Raw genomic sequence first — 20,587 nt, 5'->3', positions numbered from 1 at the left:
TGGGTTTGGGAGAAGTTAAAAAGGACCGTTCCTTCTGTCCTTCTTTAGTTGCTTCTCTGCCCATTTCCTTTTAATCTCTTGGCACTTTTCCATCTCTTTTGTTGGTGTTAAAAGTGGCCTTCAGGAACTGCCTTTGAGCAGGTTGTGTCAGATAAATAAAACAGTGCCATCAACATGTCTTTTGAGCTTACACTATGATCTTAACTTTATGAGACTATCCAGGAGCAGTGAACTGCTTCCTGAGTTTGTAGATACTTAAACTCCAAATCTGAAAAGAAATCCTTAATGACTTTTAACCACTTTGTACCAATCAGCCAACAAATCTTTATTTAAATGCCTAGGTTGAGGATAGAAATATAAAGCCCAAAGTGATCCTGACTCACAGTGAGCTTACATTCTAATGGGGGAGACACCAGGGACTCAGGAAAATACATACAGCATCAGTACAAGGTTAATAAATACATACAAAAACATACACAGTAATGAAACACAGAGGGAACAAGCCATTGCGGAAATCTGTACAGGCTTCATGCGGGAGATGGTGTCTGAAAAGGAAAAGAGAGCCCCCGAGGCTGAGGTAAGGAAGGAGTGCGTTTTGGTATGGGAGGATAGCTAGAGAAAGGAATTAGAATGTCAAGAGTGAGGAACAGAGAAGAGGCTGGTTTGACTAGAGATCAGCGAGTGTGAGGCTGGAAAGGGAAGCTGGCCGCAGACTGTGGGGGGCATACAAAGATAAACAGATGAGTTTATATTTTATCCTAGAGGTAATAGGAATCTACTGAAATTGGTTGAGTAGAGGAGTCACATGATAAGAACCATGCTTAAGGAAAATTATTTTGGCAACCATGGGAGGATGTCCTGTAGTAGTGAGAAAGGAGGCAGGGAAACCAATAGTATCAGTTGAGGGAAGAGGTGATGGAGACTGGCACTAAGATGGTAGCACATAAGGTAAGTGCAAATATTGAGAATTGTTAAGAAGGTAGAAATGGCAAGATCTGGTAACTGATTGGATGCATTGGATGAGGAGAATAAAGGGTTAAGGATAATGGTGAGATTTTGAAACCAGGAAGGATAATATTACTTTCAAAAGAAATAGAGCAGTTGGAAGAAGGGAGGGTTTAGGGGTAAAGGCTATCAGTTGAGTTTAGACATATTGAGTTTGATGTCTCCAGTAGAATGAGTTTGAAATATCCAGTAGGCAGTTGGGGATTTTGGAATGAAACTTAGGGAAATTTAGGGCTAGACACGTTGATCTGGGAGTCACCTGCATAAAGACAATGGTTAAACTCGTGGGAGCTGATGAGATCACCAAAAGAGAGAGAAGAGAAGGCCCAGGATGAACCTCTGAAAACAGTGAGGGAGGGTGATGTGGATTATGAGTCAGCAAAGATGACGGAGGAGCGGTTAGACGAGAAGAGAACCAAGAGAGAACGGTGTTGTGGGACAGCTCAGAGGAGTATGATCAGCAACGTCAATTGCGGCTGGTAGACGGGGATTAGGGCTGAGAAAAGGTTCATTAGACCGGACCGCTAAGAGGACAGTTTTGAGTGAATATTTCGGTGGAAGGCCAGATTGGAAGGGGGTGAGGAGTGAGGGGGAGGACAAGGGGGAGAGGAAGGGAGCGACCTATGGACAACTTTTTCAAGGAGTTTGGCTAAGAAAGAGAAGAGAGATATACGATGATAGCTTGAGGGGATGGTAGAGTCTAGTGATAATTTTTTTAAGAATAGAAGAGACATGGGCATATTTGAAAAGAGAAGGAACCAGTTGATAGGAAATGCTTGAAGATTTAAGACAGGGGAGATGATTGAGTTTGAAATTTTCTGGAGAAGACAGGATCAAATACACATGTATTTCCAATCCCCCTTGATTATAATGCCTCCTCTGTCAATTATTTCTGATTTAGCCTGTATATAACTTGTTTGTATAGATTTATTTGCATGTTTTCTACCCCATTCTACTGTGAGCTCCTAGAGGGCAAGGACTGCCTTTGCTTTCTTTTGTATCCCCAGCACTTAGCACACTTCCTGGAACATAGTAAGAATTTAATCCATGTTGATTGATTAATCAGCTGATTGACATATAGAGGTATTGGCCTTGGCAAGGAAAAGAGCCAACTCACTGTAGAGACTGGAGGACAGATGGAGAGAGTGAGAGATGATGTCAAGGGATTTTGAAATGAAGAGAATTAGGGAAAAGACTTCCCCCTAATTCATGTTTAGCAGCCTCAATTTTTGTAGTAAAGTAAGACGCAAGGGGAACAGCCAGGTCGCTCAGTGGATAGGGTGTGGGCTGGAGTCAGGAAGACTCATCTTCTTGAATTTAAATCTGGCCTTAGATGCTAGCTGCGTGATCCTGGGCAAGTCACTAACCGTACCCCATTTGCCTCAGTTTCCTCATCTGTAAAATGAGCTGGAGAAGGAAATAGCAAATCACTCCAGTATCTTAAAAACAAACAAACTCCAAATGGGGTCCTGAAAAGTTGGATGTGACTGAAAAACGACTACAACAACAACAGAAGGGACAAGGGTCTCCTCGGAGAGAGCAGCTTAGGGAGCGGATGAGCACCTGCAGGAGGGAAGGAGAAGATTTGGAACAGATGAGAGGGAATCAATTAGGAATAAAACAACTACAATAGGGCCTCGTTGAAGGTGAGATGACAGTCAGCACGTTTGTGAGAGTTCCTCAGGTTTTGTCCTTAACCAGTGAGCAGGTAGGTAGGAAGTATTGGATGGTGGGAACGCTCTAGGGTGGAAATTTGGCAAGAAAGGAGCTACGCTAGAACAAGGTGGTAGGGAATTCAAGGGCAGAGGTCAGTGTAGGGTGGAGGTATCAAATGATTGGGTTGAGGCTGGAGAGAGGAGAGTGAAGGCAGAATAGGAATAATGATGGGAGAAAGTACGGAGAGAGAGAGAATGGAGGTCTTAATGAGGACAGAGAATAGAGTGAAGAAGTGCTTGGGAGAAAACTGTGAGAGTCACCCCCAGGACTGCTGCTGAGGCTCATTCCCACAAGTAGACACACAGTGTACATGGGCAGAAAATTCCTGTTTTAATTCTCTGTGCAAGCGTTTAATTAGGAATTGTCAATCCTTGGCTAATAAAATAGAGAAAGAAAGGATTCTTAGAAACTGAAAATTACAAAGTTGTTATATAATTCTTGTGAGTCTTTTTTTTCTTTCCTAAAGAAAAAAAATGGGGTTATGTCTCTCCTTGGGAAAAATGGTAGTGGCAAATGAGAAGTAAAAATCTGATCAGTTTAAAATGAAAATTTCAAGAGAAAGTTATAAGTGAATGTTGTGTATTATATAGTCACACAAATGTATTTAGTGAACTTCCTGATCCATATTTCATATCTCTGCTATCTTATGCTTATTGGACTACACATTCCCTGAGGGCATGGGGTCAGGAAAGCCTTGTTTTTTGTAACTGGGGGGAAGAGCATCTACACCAATTTTGCTGTTCAGCAAATATCAACTGAGTAACAGTTTTTCAGAAAGTATGTTATGAGCTCCAAGTTTATTTAGATGACTAATAGATCAAACTTGGAACGTGATGTTTTATCTTCTCAAGTGAAAATCATCGCTCTTCTGGGCAGGACATTGTAGGAAGGATGTTGAGAAACTGAATTGTGTTCCGAGGAGGGCAGCCAGGTTGATAAAAAAGCCCAAGTTCGTGTTCTGTGAGGATTGGTTGAAGAAATTAGGATATGTAGCCTTGAGGGAGAGCAGGGAGAAAGGAAAGGAGTCCTGTGGAAGAGGCTTATCACTTTTGACCTCGAGAGTGTGGGAAGTGAAATTGGGGGCGATTGTGGAAGGGCAAATATAGGCTTGATATAAGGAAAAATTTGCTTGCAGTTAGAGCTATGTACAAGTTACAAGGTGTATTATTACCACTAAAGCAGAACTAGAAGAGGGCACCGATATGAAGTGGCATTCACTACCTTTTCTTAGGAATCATTATCCCTGTTCCTTGCTTTGTGGTTCATGTCACTGCCCCCATCCCATCTCCCAGGGTCCTGTGGTGTCCCTCAGAAGCAAACGTTGGGCCGCCCTCCCCAGGGGTGAATGTGACTGTATCCCACATTCCCATTTCCTCCCCACAAACTGTCTGCCTTAGGTGAAAAATTTTATTATTACAGCTGTAACGTAGAGGGGTCCTTTTTTAGTTACACATTGGAGTGATTGGCTTTAGAGGGGACTTCACCCTCTAGAATTCTGGGCTTGAGCCTTACTGAATTCTTCCTCTAATCAGTCAGTGCCAGTTGACTTGCCTCTCGCTTCAAGGACAAGCTCCCCTGTTTAACATTTGAAGCCCTTTTACAACCTGGCCCAATCTACCTTTCCTCTTTGTTACACATAACACACTTTCACATGCTCCGCGGTCCGGTCAAGCTGGCTTCCTTGCTGCTCCATTGCCTGCCTCTGGCCATTTGGCCTGGCTGGCTGCCGAGGTCGTGGTGTTCTCTCTCTTCCCTTCCTGCTCATAGAATCCACTTTGCCTCAAGACTTAACTCGAGCCATTCCTAATACAGCTCGTCAGCAGGCGTTCCTAATCGTGCCAAGGGCTCGTGCTCTGTCCCCCTTATTTTTTTGTGGGTTTACTTCTACATGTTGCCTTTCCCCAAAAGAATTCAAGTGTCTTTTATCCCTTAGCACACAGTAGGTGTTGTAATAAATTCTTGTTCAGTAATGTTATTAGAAAGAATTGTTTTTGGCAGCCAGGTGAGTTCAGCACTGTATTGAAATTAAAAAATGTATAGTTGCAATTTTTCATGGCCAGAATTCTTAACTCTAATACCACATTTGGAATTAGGATGTATGCTAGACTTTATAAAAATAACAGCAAATTTTCTTTTTAGATAATAAAAAGATGTATCACTTTCCTCTTCCCCACATGAAGAAATAGAGCAGCATTTATTTCTCAGTTAAAATGAGTTTGTAAATGTTAAGTTCAATCATACTTACATTATACTCCTTTTATTTAATGCTGAAGCCATCATCTCTTGAGGCAGTGCCTTGTTTCAGGTAACAAAGCAGAAATAGCCTTGTTCTCCTATGATTTGCCTAAGTTTTTTAATCTTTCTATTTCTTTTTTGTTTTGTTTTGTTTGTTTTTAGAGGCAGTTGGGGTTAAGTGACTTGCTCAGGGTCACATAGGTAGTAAGTGTCAAGTGTCTGAGGCTGATTTGAACTCAGATCCTCTAATTCCAGGGCCGGTGTTCTGTCCACTGTGCCACCCACTTGCCGCCTCTCTAAGCACTTCAAATTATTGGGTGATAGGGCTGTATTTGTTGCTAGAAGTGGTACAGATAGTTGACATGATATTTTAGTATCTAAAAACATAGAAAGCTTATTTTTTCCCCAAGTGGAACAGCACTTCATGGCAAACCGCAGCAAATGTGTTATGTATCCACCCAGTCTCTTTGATGGGCAATTGTGTAACAGAGTGACATTTCCAGTGCCACACACACTGATACGTGAAGGCATTTTAGCATCTGGCTTAAAAAAAAACACATGCAGTAAAATGTGACCATATTTGTGTTTCCTCTGCCTTCCTTTGAATTAATCATCTGCACACGGTAGACCAAGTTCCGTTGTTATCTCCAGGGTAGACCTTATTGTAAAGAGTTTGTATTTTAATTATTCCATCTTAGTGCAGTTTTAGGCTTTAATAACTTCAGAAGTAGAAACACTACAAACTTAAGGGAAAATATAATTTGAAAATGTAATTATTTGGCCTTTCTTTTCTGGGTGACACTGTCTCAGACCAGTAGAGGATCAGTAGAGGATATCCTCTTGGCTGGCCACCTTGGGTACCTGATCCATCCCATTAAACTCTTTCTTGGGGGGGTTGCATCAAAACTGCTCTGTATGCATCAAAACCTGCTTCTTTGGATGGTCTTAAGGCTAATATTACAAATGCAATCCATTTCATCACTGAGTAGAAGCTAAGGAAAATTTTTATGAAAATTAGAAAATCTACTCGATAGCACAAGAATATGTTTATGAAATTAGAAAATCTACACATGTAGATAGCACAAGATGGTGGTTATGTTGAATTTTGGTAAGAAGTATACCAATATTTACATCATTAAAATTTCACACTTTTTGGTAAGTTTGTAGCATTTATACTTCTGAAGTTATTAAAGTTTATTAAGACTTTTGGGATACCCTGTGTATGCAGAGTGTCATGGGAAATATAAAGAGACCTGAGATGTAGTTCTTGCCTTCAAGGACCTGACAGTCTAGCATAAGAAATAAGACACGTACATAGAAGTGATTCAGAGCAAAATAAAGTAAGTGAATGAGACAAAACATTATGGGAACTCAGAGGAGGAAAATGTTTCATGACTGGTCATATGAAGGAAGGCAAGGTGGTAGTATGTGAGTCAGACCTTGAAGGAGAAGTAGGAATGTGACTGATGTTAGCAGAGGAAAATATATCACAGCTGGAAGGACCAGCATAAACAAAGGATCTGATGAGATCATTCATGTAAAACATTCTGCAAAACGGCTCCATAAATGTGAGTTTTTGTTATGTTGTCCTTTTTTACCAAAGATGGGTGTACTTGAAGGGAAGTATTGAACTATAGGTTTGGAAATCTAAAATGGGATGAAATGATGGGGAACCTTGAATACCAGCCTAAGCAGTTTGACTTTATTTTGTAGATAGTGGGGAGATAATAACATAATTTTAAAATAGTTTTGAATTCATAAGATTAATATGGCTGGGATATGTAGGATTGATTGAAAGGGGAAGAGAGTTGAGGTAGGGAGACCAGTTTGAAATCTCTTAGCGTACTTATGGAATTCTGTTGTATATAGTTGGAATAGAAATACTGTGTGATAAGAAATAGCCAGCTTAATGGAAATCTTTTGGTTTCTGAGCGAGTAGGGCAGTTTGGAATGCTTGACAGACATTTTAAAATACCAAAACTCTGCTATTCTTGTTCATTTAAGCAGCCCAGTAAAAATATCTCGATCATCTGTTTTGTTTAGAACCTTATTTCTGAAAAGTCCATTTTGGGCCTGAAGTACCTCTTCCTTTGAGTTTGTCTCAGGGGTCAAAACTACTTTCATGATAATACTAAGATTATTTGCCTTTTTAAATTACTTGTCCCTTTTCAGTTGCATATCTGTGCGAGGCTAGATTTTCTTGATATACTCCAACCAAAACAACATATTAGCAAAAGGTTGAATATAGAAGCAGATATGAGAATACAGCTGTTTTCTGTTAAGCCAGATGTTAAAGATATATAAAACAGTGTCACTTCTCTCACTAAATTTTTTTTTGTTTTGAAAGGTATGGTTATTTGTCATAAAATGTTATTTAACATGTCATGGGTTTATTATCATTATTTTTCAATGAATTGCTAAATATTTAATCTTTTATCAGTTTTAATTTTTAATACAATTTAAATTTCTAACATAATATATTTTTCATTAGCTGTAACCTATGTAAACAAAAATTCTTTGAGGTCTTCAATAATTTTTAAATGTATAAAAGTGTCCTGAGACCAGAATGTTTTAGAAGGGCTGGTCCAGAGATTGAAAAATAAGTTAGTACTGAGAATACAGACTTTGCTATCCTTTATGGGGAGGAGTAATTGAAACTATGGGGGTAAATTTATAATGCAAAGGTAGAAAGTTTGAGAAGAGAAGAGGGCCAAAGATGTAATTTTTGAGTAATGTTCTCCTTGAGTGGTTTGGAAGAAGATAATCCTGCAAAATACAACCGAAGGAGTGGTTGGAGATTTTGAAGAACAAGGGCAGTGGGGTGCCTCAGAAACCAAGGCTGGAGACAGGTCAGTGGTTTTAGGTACTGCCGACAAATCAAGTGGAATAATGATTGAAAATGGCCCATTTTATCTGACAGGAGAACACTGGTGACCTTTGAGAAGGCAGTTTGTGTAGAGCAGTAGAGAAAAAGGCAAACTGCAAGGGGTTAGAGAGTGAATGAGAGGGTAATGAAAAGGCATCTGATACAGGTAACTTTTTTCAAGAAGTTCAACAGTGAAAGACAGGAGAGAATAGAGTTCAAAGGACAAAAGAAGAATTTAAAATTTATTTTCAGAATTGAGAGGTACTATTTGTAGGCATATGATGGAAGGTAGTGGACTGGCTAGATTGCCCAAGTAAATCATTCCCTCTTTCACACCTCTTCAAAATTCTGGAGCTGACCGAAAGAGAAAGGCTTAAGGTATAGGAAGATTAGCCTTCATGAGTATATGAAAATTCTTCCTCTGTGCCTGGAGAAATGGAAGAGTAGAAGGATGAAGCTGCTGAGAAGTTTTGCAGAAACAAGTGAGCTGAGGGGGCTCCCATTGATGGCCTCTATTTTGTTAGTGTAGGAAGAGGTCTTGAGGAAAGAAAAGGGCTGGGAACAGTCTCTGTGGAGAATGAGCTCAGAAAGAATAGTCTATGAGAGCGCAATGATTACTAAGCAGTTGAATCTATAGTGGAATAACTCAAAAGTAGAACTTTGAAAATGCTGATGGGGGATGATGTTGTTTTGTTTTTTATACCACAATCATTTATCTACATATTTCCCTGATTCACCATCCCTAGTGTACCCTCTTACAGTGAAGATTTCAATTTCATGACTTTGTTCAGAAGCCTTCGAGTAAGGAGCATGGAATTCTGAAGATGGCAGTTACCCAAGGATAAGGATTAATATGGGGAAAAGTCAGAAACAACAATGTTAAAGATGAAATATGTTTGTTTTTAAACAAAAATCACCTGTTTGATCCAGGTGTGCATGAAGAAATTTAAAATATTGGGTTTTTCCACTTATTCATTCATCACCTTGCTCTTTCTTTTTAATCCACATATTTAAAAAGAAAGATAAGCTTTCCCGTTGTTCAATTCTTCAGCTCTCCATTTGAAACAAATACTGCAGAGGGCTAACAACATTCGGCAACAGCTTCAGAAACCCCTGTTTTTAGCTGGATAAGCATGTCAGTGGTGCTTAGGGGATATTCACCGCTTGAGTAGTATGACTTTTTAAAACCGGATCAGCAGACGTATTTCTTCAATTGTTCATCCTTAATCTGGAAAATTTGTCTAGTTGCTAATATTGAGGCATGATTCCCAGGTCTCTCTGACATACACAGCATTTCTTGAGAAGCTAAGCATTGACCTTGATACTGCAAATTAGGAATACTGGCAGTAAAATGTGCTGGACATCAGCAACAGGCTTTCCACATTTTAAGGATCTAGTGTTTTATCTGTGTGTATACTGTGATGCATTCCAGGCCTTTGTATGGGCTTTCATGAGAATCTATAGCTCCAAAAGGCATCATTTGACGACCAGCCCTCTTGTGATGATCACCTTCAAACTCAGCAGGGTTGGTCCTGGGGTGACAGTCTGTCCCTGGGCCCATATGTGATGTCTTTTCATCGTGATAGAGGACCTGCCAAGCACTTGTACTCCATTGGCTTAACACCAATAACCCAATGCCCACTGAATGGGTGATAATTAGAGTAGGAATTTAGTGACATTTGAAAAAGGCTTTCCAGGACTTTGTCATTAGCAGTCATACCTCTGTTTCATGGCAGTCTCTTGGAATCATAATATTTTGAATTTTTATTTAGGTTCCTTAAAGCTATTTGTCAAAAAATTTTTTGATGTAAATCAATCTTATAAAATCATTGTTTTTAAAAAAATCATTGGTGGATGATAGGATTTTAAGCAGGCCCTTAAAATGGTTGTCACCATTTAAACTTAATGTTATTTTTGCTTAAATTGTCCTTTCATAACTAGGTAAAAGTGATTTATCCTCAAAATGGCTGGGTTGAAATAGATCCCGAAGTTCTTTGGAGTCACTTTATTGCTGTAATAAAAGAAGCTGTACAAGGTAATTAGACTTACAAAAAAACCAGAAACTTCTAAAGCCCCTTTGGTGGTGGTAATAATAACAGTAATAATAGGTTCCCCCTACGTTTCTATAACAGTGTGTATTTTTCTAAATGGTAAGCACCCAGGTAGAATTAATATGGGACCACCCTACCTCAGGATAACCAGGGAGTTTTACAGGTTGGCTCTTTGGAAAAAGTACCACAACCTAGACCAAATCAAGAAGGAGCTAGAATTTGGTGCTCTTGACTATCACTTACCTCTTCAGTTTTTATTAGCTTCAATCTTTTGCAACTTTTGATAATCAAGCATTGAATGCATACTCTGTAGAAGGTACTGCGGTAAATAGAAAAGTTGAAGAGAGAGTAGTATCCTCAAGCAGCGCTACTCAGGAAACTTTCTAATCTGGTTATCCAGATTGTTCTGGGTCACACTCTGGCTCCAGCCAAAAAGAAAATGTTTTTGGTTAGAAAACAAAAATATTTTTTAGCACTCTTAAATATGTTTTTCATATTACCTCAGAGGCAAAATGTTATGTAGACGGTATTCTGAGCCATGTTTTATAGAGGAGCCTTGGAGCCAGGCCAACCTGGGTTCCATTGTACAGCCTTTGCTACATTCTGCCAGTGTGGCCTATAAGGGACAGGTCAATGAACCTCTGTCTGGGCTCTGGGGCATTCTCTAAGACCAATTTACGAAGAAGGAAATGGCAAACCACTCCAATATCTTTGCCAAGAAAACTCCAAATGAGGTCAGCAAGAGTCGGGCAAGACCAAAAAGATTGAACAACAACAAAGACCAATTTATAGAAAAGATACTTCCCCCCCCCCATCCAGGTACTTCCTTTGCCAATGAGATCACAGGCGGTCTTTATTCCAGTTTTGTAGTAGAGATTTCTGGTTCAATTGTTTTACATATCTTTTCATATGTAAATTTTAGTATTATGGAAAATTTGAATGAGGAAAAATAATTGGTTCTATCTTGGCATCAATTTATGTGAAAAATATATCTCAGCAGAATTTGAAATTTCATCTGTATTCTTAGTACGGGAGGATATCATATTCCTTTCCCCAAAGATTTTGGTTTTATTTTTCTCACACTTCTACTGTGGAAGATTGGTATTCACTTAGACTCAGAAGTGAAATTCTTGCAACTTTTCTCCAGCAGTAAGAAGAAAACATTGTCTAGCTAGTTAGTCTTTGTTCAGTGTCTTTTTCTCATTTTTCAGACCTCATAAACAGGTCATTGTATCTGGTTTTAAAATCTAGCTCTTTTCTGCTTTTTTCAACCCTTTTTATAAGGATCACTATCCAGCTTACTAGAGGAATGCTTAGTTATTTTCAGATTAACTGCTTTAGTAAAAATGTTTCTATCATATGTATTTTTCTTAAAGATCAGACAGTAATATCAGAAAGGAAAATTTCCTCAGCTTTTAAACTGATTTCTATGTATTTTTACTTTTAGCTGCAGGAATACAAATGCATCAGATTGTTGGCCTTGGAATCTCAACACAGAGAGCAACTTTCATTACATGGAACAAGTGAGTACATTGTGTCATAAGCACTATTGTTGTTTGATTCTTGGTTAAAGCTAATATGCTCTGAATGAAACTTTGAAACTACTTGGATGAGCTTTGACCATATGCATAAAATGTGGCATTTCTTGGCTTTGGAAAGAATTGATGTTTTCTCTTTTATTAAAACAGGCTTCCCACATGTATTCTTTAGTTACTTAAAAGTACATTTCAAAAGACAGTGGTTGTAACTTAAACTCTGTCTAACCTGTTCTGATTAACTCTAAACCTGGTTAACCTGAATAAACATGCACCCAGGAAATTGAACTGTTGTTGTCTCCATGATTTTTCTTTTGGTCCAGTGGAAAGAGAACTAGATTTGGCGTCAGAGGGCTCAGGTTTGAATCCCACCTGTGCTACTTGCTGTGGCCTTAGGCAGTTGTTTTTTAATTTTTTTAAAATTGCTCTGAGCCTTAGTTTCTCCATTTTCATAAAATGAGACAGTTGGACTAGATGACCTTTAATGTCCTGGCTCTAAGCCAACGAACCTGTGAAAATGTACGCTAGTCCCCAAAAGTACCAAATTATAGAACCATGGTATTGCTTCTTCAGCTTACCATTTTAAGATCTACTGTCTATAATGTGCTGACTTGGTAGAGAATAAAGGTCAAACCACGTCCTTGTCCTCAGGAAGATTAATTAGATCCATTGCAGCTATACTGCATTGAACATCTTAGGGGCTATTAAAATTATGGGAGACACGTGACCCTGGGGCTCACAGGGGGTGTTTGTAAGATTAGTGAGGCTAAGGTAAGTACATGAAGAGGTCCTATATGTACCCTCAAAATAAAACACTACCTAGTCAGATAAAAGACTTTTTCTTCTTCATTTTAACTGTGTTAGCCGCCGTCACTGAGGCAGTACAATGGTGGTGTGCCTAGAGAGCCATCCTGTCCTACCTTGGACAATACTGGCTGAGATCCTGGGCCGGTTATTTAACCTCTTCATTGGCTTCTCTCTAAAACTCTTAAATTGTGGAGTTGCTATAGTTTTGCACTGAAAGGGGCAGTTCTTTGTACCTTGAAAATCCTAGATCTTATCCACACAAGCAACAAAGCTACCATGATAGGTATTCTCTTACCCTCTACTCATCAGAAGAGTTGTGTGGGGGCTGGGGCTTGGGACAACCTCTGAATCATCTCGGTAGGACTACATCATTTATCTTCAGTCAACATTCAGCTTCAGTGAACTTTTAGATCTTAAGAAACTTATTCCTAGGATTGGAGGGATACAATAGGTTAATAATTCAAGATAAATTTTGCAAACTAAAGGTTGTGTATACTTGATTTTGCTATTACTGGTTAAAAGGAGAGTCACATTTTTAGAAAAACTAAGATTGTATCATATAAGGCACCATACTGCACAGAAAAAAAAGGTGAGATTCCTCTCTGCCTCTACTAGTTTTTGATTGGCATGTGGTTAGTTATAAATACTGATTACCAAAACAGTTGATAATGTTATAATAGCTTACAATTGCCTAATGCTTTCAGGTTTATAAAGCCCTTGCCGCCCTGTGATCCTGTGGGTAGGTAACACAAAAGTGGGTATGGACATTACAGACCCAGAAAGGTTGAGGAACTCCTCCAGTCCCGTAACTAAGAACCATTGGATCTGGGATTTGACTTTGGGTCCCTCCTGTGGATTGGCTGCATGACTTTCATTATACTAGCTGCCTTTCTGGTGTTGTCTTTTCACTTGCTTTTTTTTTTTTTTTTTTAAATATCTCTGTGCTCTTCTCTTAAGATTCTGTTGCCACTTTTTTGTTTTCAAAACTAAAATATTTGCCTTGCCTTTCAGTCTTAGAACATGTAAAGCAGCATTTCCCAAACTCGACTATTGAACCCTGAGACTTTGTTATCCTAACAGTTTTTTCCCACTAAAATGTTAACTCTGAAATTATGCATGTATTAAAAGTATCTGTGGAATTTGGGTATTAAGAAAATAGATTTAATTTCTTCTCTTTTGCCCCACAATTTCCCAGGCTTCTCTTTTATCCTGAAGTATTCCTTACCTCTAGAGCCTTTGTGAGTTCCATCACTATATTTCAATGCTAGGCCAGCATTTGTGAGTTCCATCAATATATTTCAAGCCCCAAAATGTTTCATGGCCAAATTAACTCGAGGATTGCTGATATAAGATCTGTGAAAACCAGTACCCACTTCTAAGTTCTGCCACCCCTCAGGCCTAGTCCCAGCTGAACTCTTGCGGCCAAGCAGTGCTCGGCCAATATGGGGCAACTTCTGCAGAAAGGCCAGGTGAAGGACCAGGTGGGCCAAAGACAGGTCTCTCAGACTAGCAGAAAGTGCTTTTAGCTAACTTTTTGTCAGAGATGCTGAGAAGATCTGGACACTGTAGAAAAGTTCGTGGCCTAGATCCGTAGCTGGCTGGTTCTTGTGCTCCCCTCTTGTCATGGTAGGGAGCAATGACAAGTGAGTGAGTTCCTCTTCCCCTGACTCTACAAGGATTTGTTCTCAACAGTTATTGCTAAGGAGCTTAGAACTTTTCTTAGGCATCACCCTCGGGTCCTTAGGGACATTTTCACATTATCCATCTGATACGTATGAGCAAAGTCCCTTCATTGCTTAGTACCCCAGGCAGCTTTCTGAATGTCGATTTCAGGGTTTCCATTCTGTGTTTCAGTCCCCAGTACATAACACAATTCCTGACCCAGAGGAGGTACTTAATCAATGCTTGATTTACCGGGTGCCCAGTAGTTGCAGATGTGCATTAGCAGCAAAAGTTTCTGAATTTTCCTGAGCCAGCGAAACCATTTCCTGAGCCTGCGTCACCTCCGCCTCCCCAAGCCCTCAGATTCCAGAACTCTCCAGCCTGCTTACTTTGAAGACTAAAAGCTTATTTAGTATGGTTAATTTGATTAGCACTTTTCAGATGTTAAGTAAAGATATTCTCTAGAATATTTTCCTGTTGGGGTATTTCATAGTTCTAGGTGGTTTCTGAAAAATCTCTAGTTGTTAGTTTTGTTCTTTCTCTAACTATGGTCTTGTTTCAGAGCATCCTTGCCCTCATGAACCTTCTATTCTAGTATGGAAGATAAAACAACCTCCAAGGCACATTCCAGCTCTAAAGCTATGAACATCTGAACTATAATAAAGTATCATTATAGTTCATACAAGGTGTTTTTATTTATTTATTTTTGCTTTTTGGTGAGGCAGTCGAGGTTTGCCCAGATTCACAAAGCTAGAAAGTGTCAAGTGTCTGAGGCCAGATTTGAACTCAGGTCCTCCTGACTCCAAGGCTGGCAGTTCATACAAGGTTGCCCCAACAAACGTCATTTTACAACAATATGATATTTAATAAGAAAAATTCTGCTGTGACATCATTCAGGCAAATACAGTTTATAATTGACTAGGCATTCATTAAACACCTATGATGTGCCAGGTACTATGCTGAAAATATGAAGCAAATGAAACTGTTCCTGTCTTCCTGGAGTTTACATTCTATTGGGGGAAGCATGTATATTAATAAATATATGCAGAAAATATAGAAAGGAAAGTTTCTAACATCATTCCTCTAGAAATAATCACTCCCATATAACATTTCTCCGAATGCCACATTCTTATGGATGCAGCTTACACTGGGTGGCAAATGCTTATGTAAGGTATGAGCAGAGTCCTAAGAACATTCAGAAATATAGCATAGTCCTTGGTAGAAATCAAACAACACCTAAGTATGAATGTGAATTTTTTTTTCCCCCTATAGCAGATTTTGACCCTGCAAGCCAGGAAGAACAGGAGTGTCCACAGAAAGCATTTATCCCCATCCTTTAAACTCTGGGTTACAGAGTTCCCGTTTGTTTAATATGTATAAAGATAGGAATGCTATGTAGAAAGAAAACATTTTTATCCTTTTGACTTTTTGAAAATGTATGAAGCCAACCTTTAGGGGGAATTTATCTTTTTTATGATGGTTCAAAGTAAAGCAATTCAGAAGGAATTACTTTTTGTATAGTTGAAACTTTTATACGGTCTTGGTTGGTTATAAAAAAATTTATCACACAGCATATCTAGTCTAATTATTTCATTGACTTTGACGTTGAAATTGAAATTACTTTTATGTTTTGAAGTTCGAAATTTTTGTCTTTTGCAACAGACCCTTTGTGTGGTTTCTGACAGGATACTTTTGATTTTGCAATGACTCTTAAAATACTATTTTGTTTTTTAGGAAGACAGGAAATCATTTCCATAACTTCATAAGTTGGCAAGACCTAAGAGCTACTGAGCTTGTGAAATCCTGGAATAATTCTTTTTTGTTAAAGGTAATCGTTTCCTTATCTTGTATAATTCAGCTCCTTTTGGTGTCGATGCAGTTAGTACACTTTATTTATTCACCGAAACTATTAAAACCTAGGGAAAGGCTGACACATTTTAAAGTACGTCTTAACTGTTATCATTACGATATAAACTGAGCCCCACTTGTAGCTGTAGTGCAGTAACTTGGGACTTCTTTAGCTTTTGTGTGTCATGGACCCATTTTGGCAGCAATTTGGGAAAGCCTATGGACTCCAGAATAACATTTTTAAATACATAAAATAAAATACATGGGATTGTAAAGGAAACCAAAGGTTGGTGACAATGAAGATGTAATTTTGGTAGACCCATGATCTTACCACAGTTCAACAGTCTAGGTTGTAACCTCTCCGTGCCTTCTCCTTCTTCAGTAATTCCCATCCATGACTTCTCATCAGTCCTCTGTAAAGGACTAAATCAGTGTGCTGAAGGACTTCCTTTCAGTCTCTTAATATCTCATTGGTACCAGTACACACCTTGGTTATCTAGTCCCTTGCTCTACCTGGTCCTTCTTTCCTGATCATACATTTCAGATCTCTCTTTGCAGGCAGATTGTGATAGTTCACCTGCCACAGTCTTTTTAGACCCACTGAGCTGCTCCACATTTTCCTTTGGGACGCCTGCAAGTTCTCTGGATGATGGTGAAGCACAGTTCACAGCTGGGTAGCTGTGAGAATGCTGTAGCTAAGAGAATATTGGGAGCCAGAAAAGGAGTTTATGTCAGTGCAGCTTGGGATCATTGACAGCACAGTGCACTTTCATAGTCGGTTAGCCAACAAGCATTTTATTAATATCTGGCCCTGTGCTAAGTGCTGAGGCTACCAAGAGTGGCAAAAAGAGTCTCCACCCTCATAGAGCTCACAGTCTAATGGGAGAGATACAGACATAGGAGATGGAAGGCTGGGGAGCATCTGGGAGACAAGGAAAGGCCTTTTACTGAAGGGAGGACTTGAGCTTACTCTTGCAGGAAGCCAGGGAAACCCACAGGCATGAATGAGGAGGGAGAGCATCCTGGGCGTAGGAGATGGAGGCAGTTTATAGAGTGCAGCTGAGCCCCTCTAGGGCAGTGTGGCTGGATTGTAGAGTACCTGTGGAGAGAAGATCAGAATCAGAGAATTTAGGGGTTGGAGTGGACCTCAGCCGGCATCTAATTCAACCCTGCTTCATCTGAATCCACGCTGAAACATACTGGACAAGCGTCCGTCTACTTGACGACGTTTAAGGAAGACGAGCCCAAGAAGAAATCTAAAACTTCCTCTGAGGAGTAGCCCTTCGTAGACTTGAACAGAGCTCTGGCTTCCCCGAGCCTCCTTTTCCTCAGCCATCCTTACGTGACTTGGACTTAGGGCCCTTCACCATCCTAGTTGCCTTCCCTAAGCCTTCTCCGTCTCACCGATGTCTTTCTTCAGTTTCAGTCCTTAGAACCGAACACAACACACCAGAGAAGGTGTGCAGAGTGAGGCCACCGTCGGATCCTCCCCTTCCCTGTTCCTGGCAGCTGTTCTTCTCAATACGGATCAAGATCACCTTAGCTTTTCTGACTGCTATATCATCCTCAGTACATTATGTTGAGCCTGAAATCCTCTCTAAGCTGCAGATCTTTCTTCAGAACCGCTGTCTAACCCCTCCTCTTCCATCCACTTGTGAAGATGATATTTTTGGCACATGTGTGTGAGACTTTACACTTATCCCTTTTGAATTTCATTTTATTGGATTTGGCTCAGTGCTCTGGGCTGTCAGGATCCTTTTGGATCTCCATTGTTAGCTATCCTTCCTAGCTTGGTTTCATCTGCGAGTTTGACGAGAATATTTTTCCCCCAGTATTTTCGAGATTGTTGCCTTTTGCATAGATTTCTCCATTGTGTATTTGGTCTGGTCCAGACTTCTTTCTTGACCCTCTCCTTCAGTGCCATTTCTATTGTATATAGCGCAGAGACTGAGTTGTTCATTTGAATGCAGTGATTCCACGGTCTTCAGTGATGAAAACATCTTAGGGGAACCCTGTCAATCTTGTCCCATTTCATCTGGAAAATGGGGGTGGAAGGGCATGGAGTTGGACTAGCTGATTTCTGAGTTCTATTCCTACTCTAGGTCACTGATCCTGTGAGTCCCCATTGCTCCCTTTTGGAACGTCCTGGCTTACATACATCTACCTAACACAAAGCTGTCTGCAGCTTTGCTTTTTTGTGAGGTGGTATGCTCCTTGCCTTTCATTATCCTTCTCCTTATTGTTTTTCCCGTGAATTTGTATTTTAAACCAATGTGATCTTTGGTGGTCTTGTCTCTCTACTTGTTTAAAGAAATCAAGTATTTACTGACTGAGGCAGTTTTGGGGTTCTTTTGGTCTCCATGTAGCAGCTTCTTTATATCACTCAGACTTTGGTAAAAGATTGTGATCATTAGAATCTGTGTGTTTTCCTTTATGACATTTTTCCCATTTTGGCATTGGTAGCTTGCTTGAATAGGTCAGGTTTGAGCTGTTGTTATTGCACTCAATGTCTTCTCATATTTATTCTTCTAATTTGATGTGGTTTTGGCCATTTTCTCAAACTAGTCTGTGGTCTGAGTACTCAGACAGGTATTTTGAAAATGACTTCCTCATCAATGAATTTTCATTTTTTGTCTATTAAAGATACACCAGTTTCATTTTTTCATGACGTTGGTCAGTACTCACTATGTTTGGTACCTTTTCATTAAAATGTAAACCTCTTGAGGGCAGGGACTATTTTTGCCCAGCACTTAGCAAGATTACTGGTACTGAGTAAGCACTAATAAATGCTTGTCAGTGAACCACTTCTTACTCTCTCTTTGAAGAAAGCATTAATGATATATTGGCAGGAGACTTCTGGAAAGCCTATAAGCCTTTGACCTCTTTCATATCTTAATCCTGAATCATATTTGCCAATGTTTTTCACTGCCCTACCCTGTACCCTCCTTCTCATTGATGTTATTAAATATCATATGGATTGGCTTGGTTTGGAAAAATCTTGTAGAATTTTTTTGGTAGAATTTCTTTGGCTCTTTATTATCTGACACATGGTTGTTGCCAGATAAGCTTCAGTTATCTTTCTGGGGGTCTTTCTGCTTATGTTCATTTCTTCTCTCCTCTTTCTAAAGATTCCTTCCCAACTCTGGGTGTTCTCACCTTCAGATTTTTTTTGTAGAATACTTTGAGCTCTTCTTTGCTTTCTTGGGGTTTTGTTGGTTGGTTAAATTGCTTCTATGGCTACATACGTCATTTGGTTAGACTGTGCCACAGTGTCTATGACCTTGCTATGCATTCAGTACTTTCTACTGCTCATGGATAAAAACCTCCACTGCCAGAAAATAGGCTCTGCCTCAGTAGGTAGTGGGATGTTGTTTGTTTTGGGTCATCATTGAAGGTATTTAAACCAGGATTGGATGCATCCTTGTTGGGGATACCACATAAGGGAAGAGGATGCTGCTTATGGCAGATAGGGAGGTAGTCTAGCTGTCCCCCGAGATCCTTTGAGCTCTGATTCAATTGCATTGGTCTTAATCAACAATATGAAGGTTTTCTGCAGGGCTTTTTCCTGACCCTTGGCAAAGCTTGCTACCAACTTTCTTGTGACTTAGAGATTTTGGCTAATAACTGTACGCCTCCTTTATTTAAATTCTTCCTGTGGAGATCCTGTAAGTCTGTTTATCAGTGAGGAAAAAAATGGAAGGAATAACATTTCAGGTTCTTACTGTTTATAACCCCTTCATTCTCTGGGGAAAGTGAGCCTGACAACCAAACAAAGAGCCAGGGGAAAGGGTGGAGAAAGCAACTTTGTTTAGTGTATTCTGTCAATTTGGTGTGTTATATGGGTTTGAGAAGCAGTGGCATCCATTTTCACCATGTAATAAATAGTGCCATTAGCTTTTAACTCCATTATTTGTTTGATGTTTATGAATTCTCTTTCATATGGACACCTGAGATGACTGGGCTGATTTTTTTTCTTATAAATCTCCAACTTCTGTCTTAAATACTGCGTAAGTCCTGCTCTGGGCTTTTAAAAAAAAAGAATCAGGCTATTGAGAAGTAAGCCTGAAACTGTAAGAAGATACTCTTCTCATTCTCGATATTCTGATAAAGCTGGAATATAATTTATCAGAGTGAAATGTAGAAGGTTTGGAATTATTTTACTTCTTAGTCTGTAATCACACACCTTCATCCCAGATTAGTATTAACCTACCTTTCTTCCACATGAATTCCAATGTTTTGATCTGAGAAGAAGTTCAGGAAGAAAATTTCCTTTTTTAAAAGCATATTTGATTTTATAACATTCTCAAGGTTTACAAGCCATAGATTTGATTTGAAGCCAATACGTGGGAGTGTAAGTAAAAGGAAAATATTTAAAATGTTACTCTTCAGCAGAGACAGCATAGTGGTAGGTGAGCTGGCCTTGATGCCAGGAAGCCTTAGATTCAAGTGCTGCCTCTTGTCACGGACCAACTGTGTGGTCCTGGACAAGTCACTTAACCTCTTAGTGCTATCGGCAACTCTTGAAGATTGTAAGCTTCTGAGAAGGTGCTGACCACCATTGATGGAGAGAGTTTCCTCACCAGGGAAATCCCCATGACAGTGAAATCACAGTCTGGCTTATACCATCATCTTTAGATTTTGGCTGATGGGTGCATACCTACTATATTTAAATTCTTGTTTTTGAAGATCCTATCCTTGTCCCTGTTCCTACTCTCCAACATGAGATTAGCAAACAGCTCCATTGATGAGGAAGTCATTTTCACACTCATTGAGCCTCAGTAGAGTACTCAGTGCCCCAATGCTGCTAACGGCCTGTAGTTATCTGGGTACTCCAGGACAAAGTTCACCATCTGGAGCTGGCC

The 20,587-nt window shown here is 39.6% G+C and overlaps 1 protein-coding gene across 2 annotated transcripts in view; it reads left to right on the top strand.

The window, feature by feature from the left end:
• GK5 (glycerol kinase 5) overlaps positions 1-20,587 on the top strand; it is a 62,226-nt gene that overhangs the window by 7,368 nt on the left and 34,271 nt on the right. The window contains exons 2-4 of one of the 2 annotated variants that reach the window (XM_027876069.1): positions 9,764-9,857; positions 11,321-11,396; positions 15,612-15,705. In XM_027876069.1, the coding sequence (XP_027731870.1) occupies positions 9,764-9,857; positions 11,321-11,396; positions 15,612-15,705 (264 nt within the window). The remainder of the gene's footprint in view (positions 1-9,763; positions 9,858-11,320; positions 11,397-15,611; positions 15,706-20,587) is intronic. The other variant, XM_027876070.1, reaches the window with a different exon arrangement.

This window comes from Vombatus ursinus, unplaced genomic scaffold (genome assembly GCF_900497805.2).
Source record: "Vombatus ursinus unplaced genomic scaffold, bare-nosed wombat genome assembly UNPS02014810.1, whole genome shotgun sequence".
Lineage (NCBI taxonomy): Eukaryota > Metazoa > Chordata > Mammalia > Diprotodontia > Vombatidae > Vombatus > Vombatus ursinus.
This window is presented reverse-complemented; position numbering and strand designations above follow the sequence as displayed.